The sequence below is a fragment of the Diadema setosum genome, chromosome 11, assembly GCF_964275005.1.
Source record: "Diadema setosum chromosome 11, eeDiaSeto1, whole genome shotgun sequence".
Lineage (NCBI taxonomy): Eukaryota > Metazoa > Echinodermata > Echinoidea > Diadematoida > Diadematidae > Diadema > Diadema setosum.
This window is the reverse complement of record NC_092695.1, coordinates 22,674,470-22,699,232: the sequence shown is the minus strand read 5'-3', so window position 1 is coordinate 22,699,232 and position 24,763 is coordinate 22,674,470. Positions and strand designations below refer to the sequence as shown.

General features: G+C 38.8%; 1 protein-coding gene across 1 annotated transcript in view; it reads right to left on the bottom strand.

The window, feature by feature from the left end:
* The window catches only part of LOC140235180 (protocadherin Fat 4-like), a 109,887-nt gene extending 89,763 nt beyond the window's left edge, over nt 1-20,124 (bottom strand). Inside the window, exon 1 of the mRNA XM_072315216.1 lies at nt 14,629-20,124. Coding sequence (XP_072171317.1) covers nt 14,629-19,917 — 5,289 coding nt within the window. The 5' untranslated portion in view covers nt 19,918-20,124. The remainder of the gene's footprint in view (nt 1-14,628) is intronic.
* Nucleotides 20,125-24,763: the final 4,639 nt, after the last annotated feature.

Here is a 24,763-nt window from a genome sequence, read left to right as displayed (position 1 = left end):
AAATGACAACACGCGAAAATAACAACACGTGAAAATAACAACGCACAAATAAGTAAGTACAGTTAGACCCTCGCAACCGTGAAATTAACAACACGCAAAAATGTCCTACAAGTAGCAATTCGCGAAAATATCTGTACGCGAAAATTTCAGCTCGTACAGTATATGTACTGGAATATGCATACTCACACACCAGACCCCAGGCGAAAAATGCATGTTTTTGTCATTTTAGTGTTGAAAACTCATTGTCCTGTCCTTTTTGTCCATCATTTCTTAGCAGAGCCCCTGGCTGTTTTTGAAGTCTGATGCTTTATAAGTCAAACAGAAGGTTTTTCTCAAACTGGGGTATGATTCTAACCACAAAATGAGGTACTCCCTTGAACAGTAGTTGAGCCAACACAGGCGTGCAAAATGAGAGGCTGTGACAGGCAACCAACCATGAACATTCAAACAACAGCAACAAAATCAAAGCACAAAATTCTGTCTCATGTTCCATGCATATGATATGCTATATCACATGGGTAGATTAAAAAGGTCAAATAAATATCACAACATTTTTTTTCAGAGCTCTTGATGATCTGAGAATATGGAATGGTCTCTTGCCTCTCTTGATGATTGACATTAGCAGTCCTTTTCCGATGCATTCATAAATATTGACATTGTAAGGAGTTCCCTCTACATTCCAATAAATAAATATGGTCATTATACTTCCAGAAACTGAAAACAGCAAATCTTGGTGTGAAGTCTGGAACTATCCATGATGAGTTCAATAAATTAATCAGAATCAATCTCTATCATAACATATTTTCTAACATAATCTATGAAGGCTCTCAGTACACTATGCATAAAATTCAGCATTTACAAAGGAGAGGCTAGTAAAAGCAGATCCAAACATCCTGTATTAGAAAACACTGACCGGCTTTTTACCACAAGGGATACAGACAAGAGAGACATCATTGTGTACAAACACACACACACGCGCACACACACACACACACACACACAGCCAATGAAAACAGAGTTGAAACAGCAAAATCTCTCCAGTAACAGGAGTCTCTTGATAACTCCTTGCTTGCTTTTCCCACCATACAAACAATGGACTCAAACAATGCCCGTTCCTTGATTTGTCATCTCTTGCTGTGTCCCCATACACACTACAGGCTGTCTTGGGACAGCAGAAGTGAGTGTTGTGCTCATCTACTCATATTGTACCCACCCAGTCCATTCAATCTTTCTCTTTAGGGAGAAAAAAAAAATGATGAAAACAATACCGCACCCAACTCTTGCCTACAACACAAGCAACCTTTATTGCTATTCTTCCTCTTCATCCGTTTTCATTGGCTACATGTATGTTACACATCACTTGTTCTTTATAGTAGAAAAAACAAAACAAAGTAGAAACAAAACAAAACAAAACAACAATAACTCAATATGAAGACATGCTAAAATTCATTCTGCTACATTTGCACCAAATGGCAAGGGGTCTTAAAGCTGCCACTTGCAGCCAAGAGCAGGAAAATTGATTCTGCTTAAATTGTCCCAGTGCTTTCCATACACCAATTTATTATGAAAATGCTTCTAATCATCAGCCATGCAGAAGTGCAACCAGTGCAACTAAGTGTTGGCATCCACGCACACCAAAAGAGCATTGTGTCCAGAAGCACCATTGAGAAAGAAAAAAGGACAAAAGATTTTGTATTTTGGGTCCACACTCAGCAGAAAATAATCAATTTCTCATTTCCACATGAGAAGTGCGAGGGAAACTACTGTCAGAGACTGTGATCCATGCTACAGTTGCCTACACTCGTATGCCGTAGCTTTTAACATGCTGCATCTTTTTATGCACTAGCTGTCTCTATCCACCCTACCCCCCCCCCCCCCCCCGGAAATAATAGGTAATGACCACACCCTGTAACATGAGCACATTTGCATGTATTCATAATGAACAATTGTCCTATAAAACTGTATTGTGAATTGAAAAATACATAATAGAAAACTCACTGTCTACAATGATAAAAACATCAACTCTAAACTACAAGGACACAGTCAAACTCCCTACACCTGAACACCCAACACCCTGTTCCCATGACCTGCACTGCTGGCACTCATTTCTATTTTCTTGCACCTGTCATTGAGCAACCTCACACCTTGAAATTCACCCTGGGACTGCCAAAGGAATACAAATGACGACAAGGTGTGCTTTTGATCATGTACATTCGGTGATATACGCTGAATAGAGTAAATTGATTATTTATATGCACATAACACAAGACCAGGACAGATGGTTTGTTTCTTTCTGCTTATCATTTTGGCCTATAGTATAAACTCATAAATGTCAGCCTGGAACACAAAGAGCTTGGAGCACAACAACTCATGCCTACTTTAGATTTCTGAAAACTGTTCCAACTACAAAGTACAGTGTATCTGTTGTCCTTCCACATGCCACCATAACTAGTCATGCACACAGTACTAATCTGTTCAGCCTTTCATAATATGTACTACCACACCTACAAATAAAAAACAAAAAATACATAAAATGTTAAATATAAAGAAATTAAGTGATTGATAGACATATAATCTTGTACATTGTACACTCTCCCAGCATTAGCTATCTTTAGTGGTCATCCAACAACCTTGTACCTTCCTCATGGCTCATGATCATCTTTGCATTTATAACTTTGTACATTTAATAAACACACCTATTGATGGCATAGCGCTGTACAACTTGACATAATTTTTGCAAAGTACAAGTTATATATTATACCAAAAGATCCATTACAAATACCCCTTTCAAATGATACACTCATTCTGGGTTGTTGTTTGTTTGTTTTTTTGTCAAGCTTTTTGTACACACCTTTTTTAAATGTCATGTTCCATTTAATAGGTTTACATGGATTTTGAGTGTTGTACACTCTTCATCATACCTCTAGTGTGTATTTCAGAGTGGTTTAAGTCCTTAAAAGCCATCAGAATTAATCAACCCATTACATACCATGTACATACTACTATATCTTTTTATTAGATTAATACAATATATTGAGAGGTACGTCTACAAGGTACAAGAGAGCATGACTTCACTCTTATTTTTACTTTTTTCTTCTTCTTTTTTTTTTCTCCAGAAACGTGACACTGTTTAGCTTTTAAATATCAATTAAGGATGATGCTCCTCCTCCTCTATGTGTTTCTGTAGTCCTGAGAAAGAATGCGAGCAAATTTGCTTGGGTTGAACTATGGAGTTTGAGATGATGAGATGAAATATTTGTCTGCAACTGTCTGGGCCAGAGAGTTTTATTTTCTTTTTCTTTTCTTTCTTTCTTTTTTTTTTTTTTGGTGGAGGGGGGGGGGGGGGTTGGGGTGTGAGAGAGCAAGTAAGGAGAGCACTGACAAAACACACACACACACACACACACACACACACACACACACACACACACACACACACACAGGCCCAGAAGCACTCATAAAGTTGCATGTAAAGTTTTCACACCTTGAGCGTTTGTTCTTTTCTTCCCTATCATTTTCCAAAGCTGGGGCACCAAAAGAGTACCCCATTTTGTTTGTACAGACTCCTGACTGGCACAGGCTAGTATAAACCCCAAGAGATACTGTACGACTGTGTGCAAGAATGTACTACAATACAGCTAGACACAGTGGGTAAATACAGTTGTATTTGGCTACCTTTCAAAATAAAATAAAAAAAAAAATCAATGTGTCAACAAAACTGCAAAGAATATAAGCATGATAATATTGATATAGAATTCTAATGGCCATGAGGAAAATTCTTAAAATATCATTATTATGGAAATTACTGATTACGTGATGTACTGTAAGACAATTTTGTTTCTGGATTCAAAAAGACAGTGATGCTGAACTCTACTTCTCCACATGAGCTGCAAAATGCCTGCAGACTCAGAATCCCTAAAAATAACAAGTAAATCTGTTCTACCATTTTGCCCGATGACTCATTAATCCTTGTATGGTAGATATACAGACTTCTCAATTTTAAAGATGCACACTGTGTGCATGAGTGTATTTTCTATCCATACATTCATTATCCTACAGTTTGATTATAATGAATAAATGGATCTCTCTATTTGAAACAAATTTTCAACACGTCTGGCAAATCATACTCAACAAATTGGCTATGCACCAAGAGCTACATGTATATTGCATGCTTGTGTACCAGTAAGTAGCAAACTACAATTGTAAGACCACACTTTATAAAAGAGTTGAAAAGGAGCAGTAAATGGAATAGCATAGTTATTCCAACAGACAAGACTCAGAGTTTGTGGCTGCTCCCTTACACTGCTGGTCAACCAAAAGAAGCTGTCAGCTGCCCAGTGTCAAAATTTTAAACATTTTACACTAAAGTGTGAGTTGGGACTTTTTAGAAATATTAATTTTGTCACAAATTTGTGACAGAGTTTTGGCACAGAATTGACTTTTTAGAAATATTAATTTTGTCACAAATTTGTGACAGAGTTTTGGCACAGAATTGTCAAAAAGTACAGGAAATGATACTAGAGACCATTTCTAATATTTATCTTTCAATGCATTCTTGACTTCTTTAATTTATTTTTTTTTTATTACTTGAACATGTATGTTTGACTGGTAAAAAATGAATCAATTTCCAGGAACTGAAATAAGAATAGATCATTCTTATCTTTAGATCAGGTCACAACATTATCAGTGACAAAGAGTTGTTGAGAAGTGTGTGAATTCTAAGCCATCCGACTGGAATACTACTGACTACCACTAAAGATTGACAAGGAAAACTCATAACCTTGCAAGTGCAACACTTTTTTTTTTTTTTTTTTGTACAACACTTAATTGGGCATGATGCTTTAATACTAATATACATGTTAACTTGCATCAGCATGTCTTCTTCCAAACCTTTTAATGTCAGTGCATTGCGCATAATATTCATACCATTATGGTATTCACTGTAATAAATGAGATAGGCACAAAGTATGTGTAGTTCTGAATCATGCAAAAGCAACATTTTGAAATTATGCAGAGATCTTCCGACTGTGATACAGTACATTGTACATGTACAATGTATCAGAATCAGATAGAATCTGAAAGACTTGGGCTGGTCAAAATGGAACAAAGGACATCTTCCTATATTCACAAAATGCCAATCAATTGGCTTTGTAGCCCCCACACCTGGGTTTGAAACCAAATAACCCCAAGCTTCCTAACCTGAAAATAAAAAGGGGAAAGGGGGGGGGGGGGGGGAGAGAGAATACATACATTGTATGTTTAACCAGAACCTCTCTTGAGACACATGGCTCCTGGTTTCGTACATTCTGCATTTTGTCATCATGTTCTTTATTTTTCACAAGCTCTTTGAGTAAAGTCTACCTATCTTTTCTTTCTTTCTTTTTTTTTTTTGCTTCCTGAAGTATGTGCAGAAACAGCACCACACTGACTATCACAATCTTTCACCACACAGACGTAATCAAGCATGCTGTAATAAAAGGTGCTAAATTGTTCATGTCTATTAAGAATGCGGTTTCTGCCCTCCCTCAGCAAGACACAAAGGGTAAGGAGTGGAAAACAAGAAAGACACTTTGCGTATCTCTTTCACATTCTTACAATGAAACGAGCCAAAAGATTTTTCTGAGGTTTCGTAACGTGTACCACTGTGTTGTTCTCCTGCAACTTACAGTCTGTCATCAGTTTTCCATCAATATTGTGACACCAGATTTCAAGCCCCCTCCCCCTCCTCCCCCCCCCCCCCCAAAAAAAGAGAAAAAAATAGAACATCAGTGTACTCAAATCTTTTCAGGAACACATGCAGCCTGAAGGACTGACATTTCGTGAACTTCGGATGGAGTTGAATGTACTGCATGGCTTCTACTAGCTAAGCATTCCTGCACAATATATACCAAAATAATATCCATGACTTTATGATAAGCAGTGCTCACCTACTATTTACGACTCCTTTCAATGCAACAGTCAACCTCTGGTTTCCATCATTTTAAGTTATTATCAAGAAATTTCTACGCAGTGCTGTATTTACATTGTAGTCAACAGGAAGATCACTGCATGGATAAGTAATAAGAATGGGTAGAGTATTAGAATGTACCAATACCCTGAGTATTATGCTTGCTATATACTTGAAACACATGCCCTCTGCAAAATATTATAATTTTTTTGTTATACATTATGCACTGAGCATGTGCTCGAGGTGCAGCAAGAAACCAAGGCAGAGACACTAGAAAGTAGGCCCATTCTTAATCACTGAGAAATAGGGCCACCTTTAGCAATACAGTGTAGATGTGTACATCGTACATGGGTGGAAATGAGCTGCTTGGCGGAGAGAGATCTACAGTCTCGGAGGTGCTTTTCTACTCAATAAACTATGACACAACTGAGGTATTTCACATCTATGTTTTTGTTCTGTTTTTGTTTTTTTAACACCACACTATTATTGAAGCTTCATTTCAGACTACATGTATAAGAGTGCATATTTCACATTTCATCGGTAGTCTCTTGATATCAGCTGGACTATCATCATATTTGTACTTCTTTGATGACACAGGCCTTTTCCAGTAAAACTACTGGATTCCTCAGCAATTAAATGTGCAGTAAATCCCCTTTCCCTGGAAGTTACAAGTGTACTTCAGACCATGGAGCTACAGTATGACAGAGAAATTTTACTCTTCCACCAATACCAGACTCCATTAATCCCAGGGACTAAAACAAGAACTGAGTTAAAGTATGTGGAGGGGCGTTGAACCTCATGAAGTCTTCATCCCGAGGTCACTTGACACGCCTGAGATGTAGTTGAGGGAATCGAAGAAATTGGAAGTTAAATGAGTTCAATGAATTGTTAACCTACCACAGCATCACGGGTGAAATTTCATAGCAGTATCTAATCAGTGGAATTCTGTACCTGGACAAAACTACAAAGCTTTGAGGAGACGGCTTCCACATAACATTATGAGGAAATAAGGGAGAATATGCTATCCCTCCGAAGAATCTATTATGTATATCATACTCCCTGTCATGCCATTGAACTTTGTGAGACTCAAAAGGAAGAAGTCGGTTCATTATTCGCAATCTGTAGCTTCTCCTCCCACCTTTCAGACTTTCATGAGGATAAACCACACCCTATGAAAGTCAAAAGCACAAAAACATGCATTCCTAATGTCAGTACCACTGTAGGTCTGAGTGCATGTCACCTCAACAGTAAGGGTATTGCAGCCATTGTCAATGCGCAGCAGCATTTGATATTACAGAGTACCGGGTACGTGAATTCACCAGTGTATCAGCATAAGTACTTTCCAGACCTGAGGAGTCTCCCTGAAAATCATCTTTGGACTACAGTATATTAGAAATTAACAGGGGATGATAACGGCTATGATAACTTGTAATCAATTCTTAATGGTACAATGTATTTCATCAGTGATTAAACAGGAGTTCATTGGCGAGAATATTCAGGGTCAATGATGATTTTTTGGGTTGCCTGCAGCGTAGATGCGCCTGATGAAAACTGCCAAGTCTGAAAGGACTTTGGGTCAAGGTTTTCAAACACTACTAAAACAACATGATCATCTAAAATGTTAAAGTTCTTGATCAAATATGAACTTAATCGCAACTTGCAATACAAATGAGATATGAGTCACGTCTAGAGTTTAGGATTACTAACACATTGTAGCTTACTGTCATTTTCAAATCACCTTGAAAAAAAAAAACACAAAAAAACCCAAAAGCTATTCCTTCTATTTGACATTTCCTGAAATATTTTATCATCTGTAAACATAAAATGTGGCCAAAAAAAGTATACTTTTAGGATCAGAATTTGAATGTAAACTTTCTGACATACTTTTTTTTTTCAATCACTATAATTCTGAGATGAAAATCACACTTTGATGACCAGTAAAAAAGAACAGACAGTATGTTTTACAACTCCCGCTTCCTGGAGTACGTATCTATTCGTACAGATTTAACATCAACTTCACACAGTGTATGTGTGCATTAATTAGTTTCAGATGACAAAACTGGTACAACTGCATCCATTTCTATCCTTTACAATTCTTAATTCAGAATAAAATAGCTATCAAAAAGCATAAAAAACGTATGGCAAAAGGAAACCGAACAAAAGTAACTGTTCAAACACTAAATAAGATTACCAGTATTCGCAGTTTTACACCTGCATAATTTACACATTGACACCGTGTACAGATTAGTCAAGCTAATATAAGAATAACACATCTGTTATGACAAGATACAGATCTGCAAACACCAGAGAATAATATGTTTCAAACAGCAGGTCAAAACTTGATGGGGGTTCTCCCTTGAGGTGAAACCTAGCATTGCAATGAATGGTGCGTTCTCATCGGCACACCATCTCACTTCATTTCACTGACACAAAAGACAGCATATGGCCACAAACCTGCTGATTCTTGTATTGGAGCTATTTATGCCTATTGTGAATGAATGAAATATTGGTATCATCACTGTACGAACAGTAGTATGTAAGAGTTGTGTCTCCTTATCAACTACACATACAACCACATTGTACATGGCCTAAACCCTAATCTTCCTAGATTCTAATTTAGTATAATACAGCAAGAAAGAGTTTTTGCTAATATTATATTCTTATGGCACCTAGTCTACAGACTGTACCCCACCACTCGCACAGATCAAAATCCGAACACACTGAGACATACGTGTACATCTTATGAAATGCATACATTCTGGACTAACAGTCATTCTCACAGATATCAAATGAACAATGACAGCATGGTCATTTGGGGAGGAATTCAGTGCCAGTGCAATCCACATTGAAATCTCATAACATGCTTTAGATGGCTTCTCATGGAACATGACAAAACATACAAGTTTTCATGCAAAACTGCATACAAAATTTCAGAGTAGGGCGAACACACTCAACTTAAAACACACACAAGTACCCATGAAGTTAAAATTGCAACAAAGTAGACAGTGAATACTCTACCCCCTTGACAGTCCTACTACAAGATTTACCTCAGCATTAAATGTGTTTTCTACCTGAGCAATCACAGTAATATGATCAAAAACTACAATGAATTAAGCATAGATAGATCTGCATTATTTGTACTTAGATATGAAAAAAATACATATTTTTTTTTTTTTGTCAATTAGTTAGTACAGATCTTTATGGCTGTCATAACAACACTTTGTGAACGGAATGACTACTGGGTGGTTGTTTGTACAATTATCATACAAACTTCATGACCTTCATATAGATGACATCATTGGTATCCCCACAAATTGAGTTCACCCCTTCACATTTAACAAAGCACACAGGTACATTTTCAATTGAAAGATTTTCAATATTGGCAAATATTAGGACAGAGTTATGAGGTTTGCTCTCTCGGTAGGGGTTCTGTCCAAGGAAATTGGCTCAATGGGGGTTGTGGATCAAACTTGATCGGTGCAATGTAATGGAAACGTTTTTTTTTTTTTTAATTTGGAAAAAAAAAAAAAAAAAAAACATTATTACAGCAGGGTCTGTGCACAACCACGTCTGCTGACTCTGCATGACATCTTCCCGTAGCAAAATGCAATTGTGTTGTTTGTGACATAAATTTTCCTATACCAAACTTCAAACATGACTGTTATATAGTGTATGATGTCAAGACTCAAGAATGCATCAAAAACACACAAGGTGATTGAAATTTATTATTGTTTGATTTTGGCTTCCTCTGATAAACTGTTTTAAACTGAGTATTTCTTGCAAACACTGTAGATTTGTTTGTTGTTGTTTTTACTGTCAATATAGAAACTTATGGGTGTATTTATGGCATAATTTCTCACTGAACATACTGCATGTGAAGAGCATGATGTCAAATATGAAGAGTAATCCTACAGTAGGCCTACTGAGTATCCGTAAGGGTCATTTTGTGCCATTGGGTAATAACACTGGTGAAACACAGCAAAATGTGCTCAGCTGTTTTCCAATGAAAATGCGGATGTGCATGTATGCTAATGGTACGGCATGTATTGATTTACACGGTAAAGAATGGTTCCTCTGGCAGTTAAAACGATGTCCCTACACACTCGCCCCATGTACAAATGTAGGAGACACTGCTCAAGACAGTGTCCTCAATTCTTTTCACACCTTGAGTTGAGAAGAACGACACACTCAGTATATTGTAGATGACACTTGCTAATCAAACATTACTAAGCGCACTTCCCCATTTACATGTGTGCCCATGCCCTAGCAAGCGTGCCTGCTCCTTTTACAGAGGAGGGGAGTTCGTAACCCAGTGTAACAATTCAAAGAGGGGAAAGGAGAGGATTGGGCCCAGCATTCCAGTTTCTTGGCATTCACACTACACTCAATTTGCACCCAGCTGAAAGACAGAAATAAGATTGTCATTCAAACTACTGGCTTCTTCTCATTCTTGTGGCGGAGATGATTCAAGCATGGCGACTGCATGAAGCCCTGCGCCATGAGAATGATACACTGTCATCGCAATCAACGACCATCTATTGATATGGTAATGAGCGCAAGAATCCTCCATGCTGTGGGCTTTTACATTGTGCCAGAGAAAGAGAACATGGTGATGAAAGGCAGTGGGTAGAGAAAGAGAACCCAGCCAACAGGAGAAAACTGTTTAGTACAAGGGACACTACCCTACAGCCTGTGACTAATCAATACTTGGGCCTAGCACGCATTCTTCTCCCTTTGTTAAAGACAGAGGTTTAGAAGGAAGGCAGTGAAAGGAAGGATTTCATTTTATGGACAAGCACACATAGGTTCAATTATCAGTGAATGTCCACTCCCTTGGCAATAGACAGTGTGCCCACTAAAACCCATGATTTCTATGAGCACTGTCTTTATAGAAGGAATATGTTTTGTCTCATTTTCATCTGAATGCAGACTTTCACATACTAATAATTTCTATGTAAAGGTCTACTATAATTCCTGTAATTAATCATGACATTGAATCCAATCAAAACTTTGATTCAGAATGAACAGAAAAGTCTGAATACTGATATCTGCCACATATTTTTTTCAGGCAGATGTTTTCTTTGTTGCTAGCAGTATGAAGTTTCTTTATCTCTTTTTATGTACTGTATAGCCAAAATCTACACTTTAGGGAAAGAAAATTGACTTTGTTGCCCATGAGCATGATTCTATCCAAGCCAGATTTTGCCTCCATTTTTAGGAGAAAACCCCCCAGAGTTCTTCAAAGGAAGAAAAAAGACAGATTGTTCATAAACATTTGTGAAGGACATCATGTTTCAATTTTCAATCAACATGTCTGCATGGTCACATTACTTCTTGAACACCAGAAGCACTATATCCAGAGATTACAGGGGAATATGAAACTTCCAGGCTACAATTTAGTCAACAGAAATGGGTATGGTTTGACTCAAAGTGGAAATGTGACATTTTATGGGACTGGGGGCAAGAGTGCCTTATAGGCAAAACTTTCGATAGTCAATAAGTTATCCTAGAAGAGGTTGCTTTCAACACCCATATGATGCCTTTGGCGATGAAAGGGAAGATATCTGCACAAGATATTGAGCTGCCACAGTGAGTCGTCACAGATTGACATCTACACAGAAATAAAAAAATCTGAAGATTTGAGGAGAAAGTAGAGAGGTGAAAACAACTGGTCTGTTTTTATAGACGTGAAGGTGTCAAAAACTTCCCTTCAACAATGAAAAACTTGAGAAACCCATTGCTAGCTATAAGAACCTTTTAATAAAATACCATGTCTCATAACTGCCACAAGGAATGAAGAGTGGCATTGATATTCTTCACAATAAGTTTGAACAAAACACTGATGATGTTTTACAATGTGGTATACAAGTATTTACAACATAGCAATTATCCAGGCATGATGCTACCTTTAAAGGGAAGGTAAACCCAAAGAGCAATGTGGATTGAGTGAAAGCAGCAACATTAGTAGAACACATCAGTGAAAGTTTGAGAAAAATCGGACAATCGATGCAAAAGTTATGAATTTTTAAAGTTTTGGTGTTGGAACCGCTGGATGAGGAGACTACTAGAGGATATGACGTATGAGTGGACAACAATACAAAGAAAATATAAAGGATATTCAACAAAAATTCACTTTTCTAGAATTATGAAAGAGCAGTGGACCAACCGCTTTCAGAAAGCAGGGGGAATAATTGCTACCCTTAACATATGTCAATATCAAGTTGATGGAATTTGTAATTTTCATGAAAAATGGATTTTTGTAGTATTTTCTTTATATTTTCTTGATATTGTAGTCCACTCATACGTCATAACCTCTAGTAGTCTCCTCATCCAGCGGTTCCAACACCAAAACTTTAAAAATTCATAACTTTTGCATCGATTGTCCGATTTTCTTCAAACTTTCACTGATGTGTTCTACTAATGTTGCTGCTTTCACTCAATCCACATTGTTCTTGGGGTTTATCTTCCCTTTAATACCAGTTAAACATTATCAAAGTCTCCTTGAAGGGTTCTTGATTGACAGAGAGTAAACATGAAAAACAGTTACTGGGGATGCAGGAGCCTTTATCAGGCACGAATCTTTTGGCAATTGTCATTTAGTCAAGGGTCTATGACACACACACACACACACACACACACACACAGGGTACCCAAAGGGTTGGTTTTTGAGATGTGGGTAATTAACTTCAATTGATGTCTCTGTTGAAGTGTTAATGCAGTCGTAAAGACTGGCTGCACCAATGAAGATGGCAAGCCTGACCATCCAACGGCAGCTCACTTTGATCACCACTTTTATTGTACCAGGAAATTCATGGCGCCTACATTGTATCTGAGGATGTACTATTGACGTCAATTACTTGATGCTGAAAAGTTGCAAGCCAGGCAGCCACATACAGTACTGTATGTAACTTGCTAGAATGGATCTCTTCACTATCCTTTGTGTATGTTATGTAAGTACTTTCACACTTTATTTGAATATTGGATAATGTGAAACCTCTCTCTACACTGTACATGACCTCAATCTGACCCGTTTTAAACTTGATGAAAATTGGTTTTGAGATGGCTGAGATATCCAAAAACAAAGAGATTACAATAAAAGGTGGGACCCACCTTTTACTCAGACCACTTTGTTTTATTTCGTTATATAGTATCTCAGCCATTTCTAAACTGATTTTTCATCAAATTAACTTCGGATTCCTCTTCAAATTGTATGCTCTTTATTATTTCATGAGGTTTCTCTTATCTTGCAAAAAGCTAATATCTTAACCCCCACCTCAACCAAAATGTGACTGAACACACAATAAATTGTCAGACAAAACTTCTTTCCAGTACAGACACAAAGTGCCATCAGTATGAAAGCAAGGGCTACAGTACTTAGTCAAATGGTCAACATAATATCACAGCACATATTGATATTGGAGACTACAACCACTTGCCAACATCTCTGACATGGAAAGCTGTTTATGGAATACCTGTACATGTCACTCCATGACATGTTTCCATTACAAGCTATCAACAAAGAATTACAACACTTCTTCACAACTCATAATAAAAGGTAAATTTATTTGAAAGGATGTTTTTGCCTATTAAGTTTGATCCAGTTGAAAACTCAATACAAAATGGGGTAAATTATTAATGTAATTGGGTCATGGTTACTGTAGCATAACGTGCATTTATGAAGAGCACATATTTTCCCCCCTATTCTGTGCACACATGGGAACTCAACCTCCTGCAAAGAGGGAGCTGGCTGGGATTCGTGAATGCATTTGAAAAGATTAAATATGAAAAGGGTATTTTGGAACCTAACAAAAGGGACACGACGGTGAAACTGTTTGCTTGCACGCGACAACTGCAGCGAAGTGGTTAGGAAAATGCCAATACCAGTTTATGTAAAAATATTTTTTGAACTTGTCTGGCTGCAACCTGAATGAAAAAACACAAACAAACCTAAGCTTTGACTTTTTCCTCTCTTTTGATGTACAATAGTGTAGACAGCTTGTAGACCTCTTCAAAAAGATTCAGCTCCTTTCAACTCCAGGTAGATGCCTAAAGAGACCTGCCCATACTTCTATAATGATGTAGTCTTTGTTTTTGTGAGATATACAACAGGTATAGCTCACACATATTATGCAAGTCAAACACAGATTCAGAGACTCCAACTCTCCCGTTTTCGACAGGAGATTTCCCGCCGAAAACCCATTTTTGCAAAATCTCCCGTTCCCCCGCTTGAGATTTAATTTCTCCCGCCCTGGCTCTGTGTCTCCTGTTGGAAAGGATTTCAATCGTATATATGTTGAAAAAATAAGCCTTAGATAGCACCAGAGAGCATCTAGAACCCTAGGAACTTCGCACGCATCAACTTAGAGTCTCCCGTTTGCTAGGGGTTTCGGGCGGGAGAATCTCCAGATCAGAAGGTGCTTGGGGTTGGAGTCTCTGCAGATTTTTAATTCTACAGACTTCAGTGCATAGTCACTGATATGAAAAGGCTCAATCAGGGGGACAAGTGAGCCACCTTCAAGAGCCACTTTCAAGACAACAGTGCAATTTCATATTCTTATAACTTGAGCACACAAGACGAAATAAACTTGGGTGTTCGGTTTAAAATACATACCGTATATTGCATTAAATGCAATATATACTCAAGTCAGAGAAATAATATGAAAATAAAAATCAGTCTTTACCTGCACACTTGTAACTTGAGAGGATGAAGAACTTGTATCCACAGCATACACCGTTGCCACTAGTAGAGATCCCCCTTCCAGGTTCTCACGGTCCAGGATGGCCCCAGTCTGTATAATTCCGTTACTAGGATCAGCTACAATCAAGTTCCCTTGGTCAACTCCTCCCGCCTGTACTGAAGTGACGTAGTACTCAATGTTAGCCAAACGACCATCTGGGTAACTGGCAAATACAGTCTGTACAGCTGTCCCAGCAGGCTGGTTTTCAGACACTCTCTCTGAGTAGGAGTTCTGTGAAAACGTAAGAGCACTGGCCTGACCATCAGAGACGATGACTGTCAAGGTAAACGTGCTTGTTTGCTGTTGGGGATTGTTGCCTGCATCCTGGGCCTGGATAACTAGAGAGTAGAGGTTCACTGAGGAGCCAACAGCTTGTGTGAGCGTCAATTCACCGGTGTTGAGGTTCAGCTGGAAAGGCACACTGGTAGTGACCAGGGTGTAAGTCACTTGGCCATTGACTCCTGCATCAGGATCATCAGCATGAATTGTGGCTATCTTTGAATTCGGGCTGGTGTTCCTTGGTAGGATGACTGCCTGCTGAGAAGTAAACGTTGGTGCATTGTCATTGATGTCACGAACAAAAATGACAACTTCTACAGAAGTTGCACGTCTGCTCTCCTCTGGGACGGCCTGGTCGGTGGCAAGGATGACGAGGGTGAACTGGTCAGTGGCAGTCGTACTTGATTCCCTGTCAATGCGCTTGTTTGTGCTCAACCAACCACTGTTGGAGTCAATGGCAAAGAAATCTCCCGATGGTTGTTGTGATAAAATAGAGTACATAATCCTACCATTAACCCCAGAATCTGAATCTGTAGCTTGAACTCTGACGACCTGATATCCAATGGACTCCTCTTCACTGATTTCAGGCACCCCAACATATGCAAAGACAGGGGCATTGTCATTACAGTCCCTAACATTGATGACCACAGACACAACTGAATTGAGTGGTGGGCTTCCCCCATCTCTTGCTGCAATATCTAAGTTGTAACTGGATGTTGCCTCATGGTCGAGCAGTCCTGTCAGATATACCACTCCTGTACCTGGGGTGATGCCAAATACTCCATCTTGGTTTCCTCCTGTAATTGTGTATGAAACCATTCCATTACTGTTGATATCCATGTCAGTAGCATTGAGAAGTCCAATGGTATCTCCAATCTGCAGACACTCAGTGACTTCAATTTCTACAGGCAAATTTTGGAATGTTGGGGCGTGATCGTTTTCATCCAGGACAGTAATTTCCACATCAACAAGAGCTTCCCGTGGAACAGCACCACCGTCACGAGCCTTCACTGTTAGGAGGTAGCCATCGGCATCTTCACGATCCAATCCTGCAATCAGTATTATTTGCCCTGTTACATGATCTATGTAGAATTTTCTTTCTTCATTCCCATTAACAATGCTGTAGATTATGTATGAATTGTCTCCACTGTCATCATCAGTAGCACTCACTCTGATTATCAAAGTCTGATTCTGCGCTAACTCGGAGACAGATGCCTGATAAAACTGACGGTTGAAGACAGGAGCATTGTCGTTGCTGTCAACAATGTGAATGTTCACATCTGCATGGTCTTGCAGGGAGTCCATGCCGTTGTCGCGAACACGAACACGAGCTGTGAATGTTGTGGGCCTGCGTTCCTGAACAAGACTCTCTCTGTCCAGGCTCACTTTAGATGTTATTACTCCACTCATTGAATTCAAGGCAAAATATGAATTATTAGATGTGAAGGAGTAGGAGAGTTCACCATTTCGCCCAATGTCTGGATCTATTGCTTGAATTGTGCCAACTTCAACTCCAGCCTCTTCCTCTTCCAACAAATTGAAATTGTACACAGCAGATTCGAACAGTGGTCGATTGTCATTTTCATCCAGAATTTCAATCTCCAGGACGAAGGTAGAACTCAGAGGGGGCACACCCCCATCAACGGCTTCAATGGTCAAGACGTAAGAGCTAGTAAGCTCACGATCTAATGCACTTTTGACGTATAGGAAACCATCTGGAAAAACACCAAAATTATCTGCGTCATTTCCATCTATGATACGGTATGTAATATGACCATTGGTACCTTGGTCAGCATCAGTTGCCGTAACCTGAACAAATCTTGTGTTTACTTGCACCGACTCCACAAGCTTCAAAGATGTATTGAATGAATCAACAAATATAGGTGCATTATTGTTGACATCACGCACATTTACAAGCAAGGCCAGAGTAGAGGACAAGGGTGGAGTACCATAGTCTGTGGCTTGGATTTCCAAAGTGTACTCCTTCTCATCATAGACCTGTAGATCTTTGTTGATGTAAAGCACTCCGGACGTGTGGTTGATGCCAAATCGATTGTCAACATCCACTGATAGATCATACAAAATAAGGTTGTTTGGTGGACTGTCGGAATCAGTAACTTGGGCTGAATAGAACTCGTATCCAACCTCCCAATTCTCTACAACGTCTACTTGGTCTTGGGAAACAGCAAATTGTGGCGCATTATCATTTATGTCCAAAATTTCAATCTCGACTGTTGTTTCACCATTTTGAGATCCAGCAATGGCACGGACAGTGAGCTGAAACAAATCGGAAGCTTGAGATTCTCTGTCAATGGACTGCCTTGTTGTCAGCATGCCAGAATTTGGATCAATACGAAAGAAGGAATCAGGATCCCCACCAGTGATCACATACGCTATGTTAACATTCAAGTCCAAACTTGTGGCTTTCACTGTTCCTACGTCAGTAATGTTTGGATTGTTTTCCTGCAACTGAAATCTGTACGGATTTTGCTCAAAGTGGAGTGGGTTGTCCTGGGTGTCAGTGACCGTGATATGGATAGTTGCAGGTTGTGATATCAGTCCCCCACCATCTGTTGCAGTTACAGCCAGTGTGTATGATGATCGCTCCTCACGGTCCAAAACCTCCAGAGTGGACACTACACCAGAACTGCTGTTAATACCAAACCGTGATGAATTGGATATCATGTATGTGATATCTGCATTGACACCAATGTCTTCATCTGATGCTGTCACAGTGGTAATGATAACACCAGCTGCCTCATTTTCAATGACACTGGCAAAGTAGTCCACTGGATAAAACACAGGATTGTTGTCATTTACATCAGAAACCTGGACACGTACTGTCGATGTTGAAACAAGGGGAGGATAACCACCATCATGGGCTAGGATCTCGAACTCATAGAAATCCATTTCTTCACGATCTAGCTGAAGAACTGTGCGTAGCATCCCAGAGGATGGGTCAATGCTAAATTTGTCGGCATGCTGGGTCACACCGAGACTGTATGTGATACTACCATATACACCACCATCCATGTCAGTAGCCGTTGCCTGAAACAAGTCCACCGGGGCTAAGTTTTCTGGAACTGTCGCATTATAGATGTTTTGATCAAACAAAGGATACTCATCATTATCATCAAGTATATCAATGACAAGAGTTGTGACATTGGACAACTGCTCCGTTCCCTGGTCAGATGCTGTTATTGTCAAAATTACTTGTGCTGAGATTTCATGATCAAGCTCAGCCTTGGTAGTCACAAGACCTGTGTTGGGGTCAATACTGAACCAGCTGAACTCATCTCCTGAAATGGAGTAAGTAATGACAGCATTTATTCCTTCATCAGCATCATATGCCGTCACACTTTCAACAAAGCTTCCAATTTGAACTGATTCATTCAACTGGGCAGAGTATGACTCCTGGAGAAACACTGGCGTGTGATCATTTTCATCCACAACAAGAACAAGGATAGAGCGATAAGAAATCTGCTGGGGAGTTCCAAGGTCAGCCGCCATAAAGGTGAGGTTGTATGATGCCATGATTTCTCTGTCGATGGTGCCATTTATCGCTACCAATATTGTACCAAAATTCCCTCCAAATATCAACAATCTGAAATCACCACGTTCATTTCCACTAAACAGGGACAGTGAAACTTGGCCATTCACACCACTGTCTTGGTCTGTGCCTTGCAATGAAAAGACAAGATCATTTGGACGTGCAGCTTCTGGGATCTGGACTGTTCCATTCACATCAGCTTCAGCAGGATGTATCACATGAATCTCTGGGCTGTGGTCATTTTCATCCTCAACTTGGATGCTTACAAATGCAATGCTTGACTGGGGAGGCACACCTCTGTCTGTAGCTACTACTTCCAGATTGTAGCCTTGGTCAGTGTAGGGCAGGCTCTGCAACAGTGATATCCATCCCGTATCTGGATCCACGGAGAACTGCTCAGACCTTATCCCATCTTTGAAGCCATACACAACTTCACCATTTGAACCCTGATCCAGATCAGTGGCTTCAAGGCGAACGACAAGCGCACCAGTAGCTGCACTCTCATTCACCCTGGCTGAATATGACGTTTGGGAAAAGCTGGGCGCATTGTCATTGACATCGTCTATGGTCACATTAACGGTCAGGTACCCAGTTCTTGGATTTGAGCTGTTGTCTGTTGCAGAGATGTTTAAAATGTAAAAGTCTACAGCTTCTCGGTCCAAGTATTTCCTTGTTGCAAGTGAGACTGTATACTCTGCATCCTTACGCGGACGGAAAGTCTCTAGAGAAAAAATTTCATCCTCATTACCACTCTCGATGCTGTAGCTGCTCACATACCCATTAACATTTTTATCGATATCCATTGCCGATGGAAGGATTTGTACACTACCAATATGGGCATTCTCCGAGAATACAACTGTTATTGTGGGTTGAGGAAAAACAGGTGTGTTGTCATTCAGATCATTAACTGTTATGCTGAGTTCAATCACATCACTTGCACCACTCTGGAAAGTTATTGTTACTGGAAGCTGGAATAAATCACTTGAAAGTGATTCTCTATCAATGCGTACTGTTGTGGTTATCACACCTGAAGTTCTGTTGAGATGGAATTCTTGTGGAGGGGAAGATGAGAGAAACACGTACGAGTTGATTATTCTTGAATCTGCTGGATCTGCAACTGTCCCGACAAATGTTCCTGGCGGCTGATTTTCGTCCACAAACAGAGCTATATTGTCACTTGCTACTCTGTCCTCTGCCGACACTCTTCCATTTGATAAACACAGAAATAAAACATAGAGCACCAATGATACAGACCAAATATTGTTCCCCTTTTTTCTCTTTGATCGCGACATCATTTCAAAAGAGTTCTGACTTTGCGCGTCCCTCACACCCGTCCTCTTTTCCTGGCATACTCGCCGCCGCATCTCTCCGGCGCCGTGACTCACACACCGCTGCCCGTACATCTCGTTTGTTGCTCGTTACTAACTGCGACAACCGGCTAAGCGTCCCTGGCAGTGCAGAGATGAAGCCCTAACCAACCGGCGACGAGGCGAGGACAGCTGCACAGCTCCAGACCGCTGGCCGGCAACAGACGACTGGAGAGCGACGCTTTCAACTCCATAAAACATGAAAAGTGCGATGGGGCTGGACACAAAATGATGTGTATATCCGTTGCCTATCTGCAAATATTCAGAGAGTCCGAATCGCAAGCACTCATCATTTTATAAACAATATCCTTGGCATTTGTATGAAAAAAACACATAGAAAGACGCTCTAGTTTCCGGCTGGACATACAATGTAGGCGGTGTATGCTCGCTCATCTCCAGCTAGCGTGCGCGATCACGACGAACACGCACGGCGGCGGCGGTTTTTAGGCTTCAAACATCTCATCCGTACGTGCGTACATGTACAATGTACCAACCAAGCGTCGGTTGTGCATACTCACATATCAGTCGCTAGCCCTCAACTGCATCATCGCGATCGATCGTTGCCCAAATTGCCGATGTGAGTGAAGGGATAGAGTATAGGCCTAGTAGTACAAATAATAGTATTGGTTAAGATAAGGATTCAGCTTTCAACTTTTTTTTTTTGCGAGATAACTTAGAAACCACTCTGTGAAATGTTAAAGAGCATACAATTCTAAGAGGAATTCAGGGCTTATTTGATAAAAATCAGTTTTGAAATAGCTGAGATATCCAAAAACAAAGTACAAAAAAAAAAAAATGATGCTGATACAGGATGCTGTTGAAGGGACTTCTATATCATCATATAAAATATAATATTTCATTACAGTGGCGGATCCTAAGAAAAAATAGGGGCGGGTGAGCCCCCTTTAATTTTGTAAAGGCGCCTCCCCTTTACGGAATTCCTGGATCCGCCCCTGAGTATGTTTCATGAAACCAGTGAAAATGAATATTGTTTCTAATTTGCAGACTGTCAACATTCCAAATATTCCTCTCTGTCCCTCTCTCTCTGTCTGTCTCTCTCACTCTCTTATTCTTTCCATCTTCTTAGTTTTCTTTTCCTTCTTCTTTTACGCAGTTTCATTCCACATAGTTTAAATCACTGCAAACGTTATAATATTGTTTGTAGCTGCTTATGCCTTTTACGTGATGATCCATACCACTTTTTATACTTAAACTTTAGTATTATGTAATCGAATTTTAGTTATAATAGCATGATGTTCGACGGCTAATCCGTACTGTTAAGAGAACATTATGCATCTAGACAACAACAAAAAAGAAAACATCAGGAAAGTCAATTAGAAACAAACCAACACTCTAAACTGAAATGTTTTGAATGTTGTCACTGCTCCAACCTTTTGTTATAAATGTTGAATTTAATAATAATAATAATAATAATAATAATAATAATAATAATAATAATAATGATAATAATAATGATAATAATAATAATAATAATAATAATGATAATAATGATAATAATAATGATAATAATAATAATAATAATAATAATAATAATAATAATAATAATAATAATGATAATAATAATGATAATAATAATAATGATAATAATAATAATAATAATAATAATAATGATAATAATAATAATAATGATAATGATAATAATAATAATAACGATAGGGTCTTATTTACCCAGGGCATTACCAGGTACCCCACCTGGGTTGAGAGGGACATAGTGGGTAAAAACGTCTTGTCTAAGGACGTAAGCACTGGGCGGGATTCGAACTCGGGTCCTCCGATCGGGAGTCGAGAGTCTTATCCACTATATGCAACAGCGCCCCCCCCCCTCAAAAAAGTGTTGGATTTACCATTTCTGAAATGGTAAATCCAACATCTGAGTTAAATTTAGAATTCTAAGCGTTAAGATTTAACATTTAACAAAAGGTTGGAGGACTTGACAACAGTGAACGAAATATCACACTGACACAGATGCGCAAAATGAATGTCGAGATAAGGAAATAAATCACTTGCTTTGAATCAGTAAACAAAATTACGTAAGATCATTAAATAGTTATTCCTTGCTGAATGATAGGCCTATACATTTTCTTTCTAACCATAAATTAAACTAAAATTATACAGTACAATTTCAAAGAGAAAGATAGAGAAGGTAAATGTTCACACATTCTCCATCGTGTCATCCACCGAGTAGATCTATTGACTACTAATCACATAAGGTATTCATACTCCACAAATACCATTCAAAAAAAAAAGTGTAATCACTTACAGATTCATTTGTGGCGTGTAGAATTTTCATAGGGAAGTAGGCCCTACTTGGAATGATGCATAATATTGATCGTTAGTCGTCATGTCAGTAACTGCACAACATGCATGTGTGCTCCGAAAAAAAAAAAAAAGAAAAAAAAGGTTGGTACTGATATTGGCACGCCTTCATGTTATTATGTAATCATGGTCATGCGACTGCCCAATGATTCGCTGACGCATCTTTTATTGATAGGTCCGTACCAATAGTGTGTACCAAGTACGCAGTGAAAGAATGTGGCAGCGTGTTGGTCATTATGTGAAACGTCATTATAGAACGTGGTTGTAAAGCATTCCAGTAAGACAAGTCATGTAATGAGAAACACACACAAGTTGCTTCAAAGTGGCTTCTTCGACTCGCGGAATGTTTCTGTATGATAAGTCAAGCATTTTATTAACATGAGAAATTATCATACAGTCATGTCGACATCACATTATTTTGTGTGCGATATTCGGATTCATGAGCAGACTGGTGGCTGTTCGGGTATATAGGATAATATATATTTTTTTCAATTCAATTCAATATAATAAATTCTATATTTCTATTCAATATTCGTATATGATGAAACATGGAATGTATCCACTCAGTGGTAATCTTATGGTCTCCCCATTAAACGTTTGTCATATTGAATAACACAAGTTATTCAAATTCAATTTTATTTCATATTTCAACAGAACGTGAAGCAAAAACAAATATATATTCATACGAAATTAATCAAGTAGGTCTTCGTTTACGCTGTCTCAGATGATAACTGGTTATTGATTCAGAATAAATTGAGTTATCTGCTCTCTCTTTTGTGATGCATAAATGCGTGTAAACGCATATCAACAACATGCAGACGTTCACTAATCACGCAAAAAAAGTGTTATATAGCAAACTACTTTATCTGATATTCTGTGTATCAAACTGTGGAGGGAGACAGCATAGTTTAAAACGCTGTTCATCGTTCCAAGGAGCTTCAAGTCCATATTCCATTTCCGCCAAGGATGGATGGAAGGCGGGTGGTTTATGCTATTTTGTGTGTTTGCCTGTGAGGTATGTTCGGATTCTGATGATAGGATTATATAAGTCATTTATAAGAAAAGGAACAGGGGGTTAGTTTTTTTTTAAATGGTGATGATCAGTGTCACGTGTCAGCCAGTCATGATTCGGATCTTCTTTCTTTCTTTATCTTTTTCTTTCTTCTTCTCCTTCTTTTTAATGATGCGTGCACGTTCCATAATTATGTTTGCGCCCTCCGAGTGATTTTAAAGTTTATAGCACTCGATCTCGCCCGTGGTAAATAACTTCATTAGTGATCTAATGCATTATAGAGGTCCGTTGTGTATTCTTCTTCTTCTTCTTCTTCTTCTTCTTCTTCTTCTTCTTCTTCTTCTTCTTCTTCTTCTTCTTCTTCTTCTTTTTCTTCTTCTTCTCCTTCTTCTTCTTCTTCTCTCCCCCTCTTGTTCCGTACACTACTCATGAATGCTATACATTGCCATACACGGCGCGCCTCGAGAGGGAGCGAGAATCCAGAGTAGAAAGGCCTCGGGTGGCATCAGTGCCGCATCAGTGCCGCATCGTGCAACAGCGCCATCTATTGGCGACTGTAATGTCATTCTCCACCTGTTTCCCATTTACGGAAGAGATTTACGAAGAGATGAAGGGTCTATACCAGACCAGCACACGCGAGGCACAAGATGCGATGGATCACCGAGATAAATGTAGGAAAGGAATATAAAATATAAAAGAATGAGTATGACGAATAAAAAAGAAAGCTAAATATTAAGGCTAACTATAATGTAACTCATTTCGCTACATAGGAATTTATGAACAACTCCTTCAGTTTGAATGTGAATATGTTTAAACTTAGAACTTGTTTCATACTATTATCGAGAGAATTCCAAAATTTGGGGCCAGTAAAAGAAAATATAGATTTAGTAAACATAGTCCTAGTTAGTGGCAAATGAAATGAGTTGAATTGCCGGGTAGGATAAAGATGAACAGATCTATTTTTAGTGAACATGGACTAAAAGGCAAATGGGAGAGAATTATTAGTAAGTTTGTGCATGAATTATTGTCCTAGATGTAGAAAATACAATTTTTCATGAAATAACACATCAGTGTGACTTCTCCACTATTCATTGCAAATAATACGAAGAGCTTTTTTCTGCAACAAAAATAGTCTTTCCAAATGCGAAGAATATGTGCTTCTCCAGGCGAGTATACCATAATTCAAGTAAGGTAAAACCAGAGATGAATATAACGTTAAAAGAACGTTCTTGGGTAAACAAAATTTAACTTTATTTATAACACCTATATTTTTCTTGAAATAATACGGCTTATGGAATCAATATGTAAATTCCAAGTGAGTTCACGGTCAAGAATCAAACCTAAAAATTTGATTGAAGAGACTTCTTCAATAACTGTGCCATTCAGATAAACATTCCTTGGTACATTTTCCAAAGAATTACTAAAAAATCATGCCTTTAGTTTTTTGAATGATTTGCTCTTATCCATTGAAGTAACTTATCCAGTTCAATAGTTAAAACATCAACATATTAGGATCAGAATGTGACCAAAAAA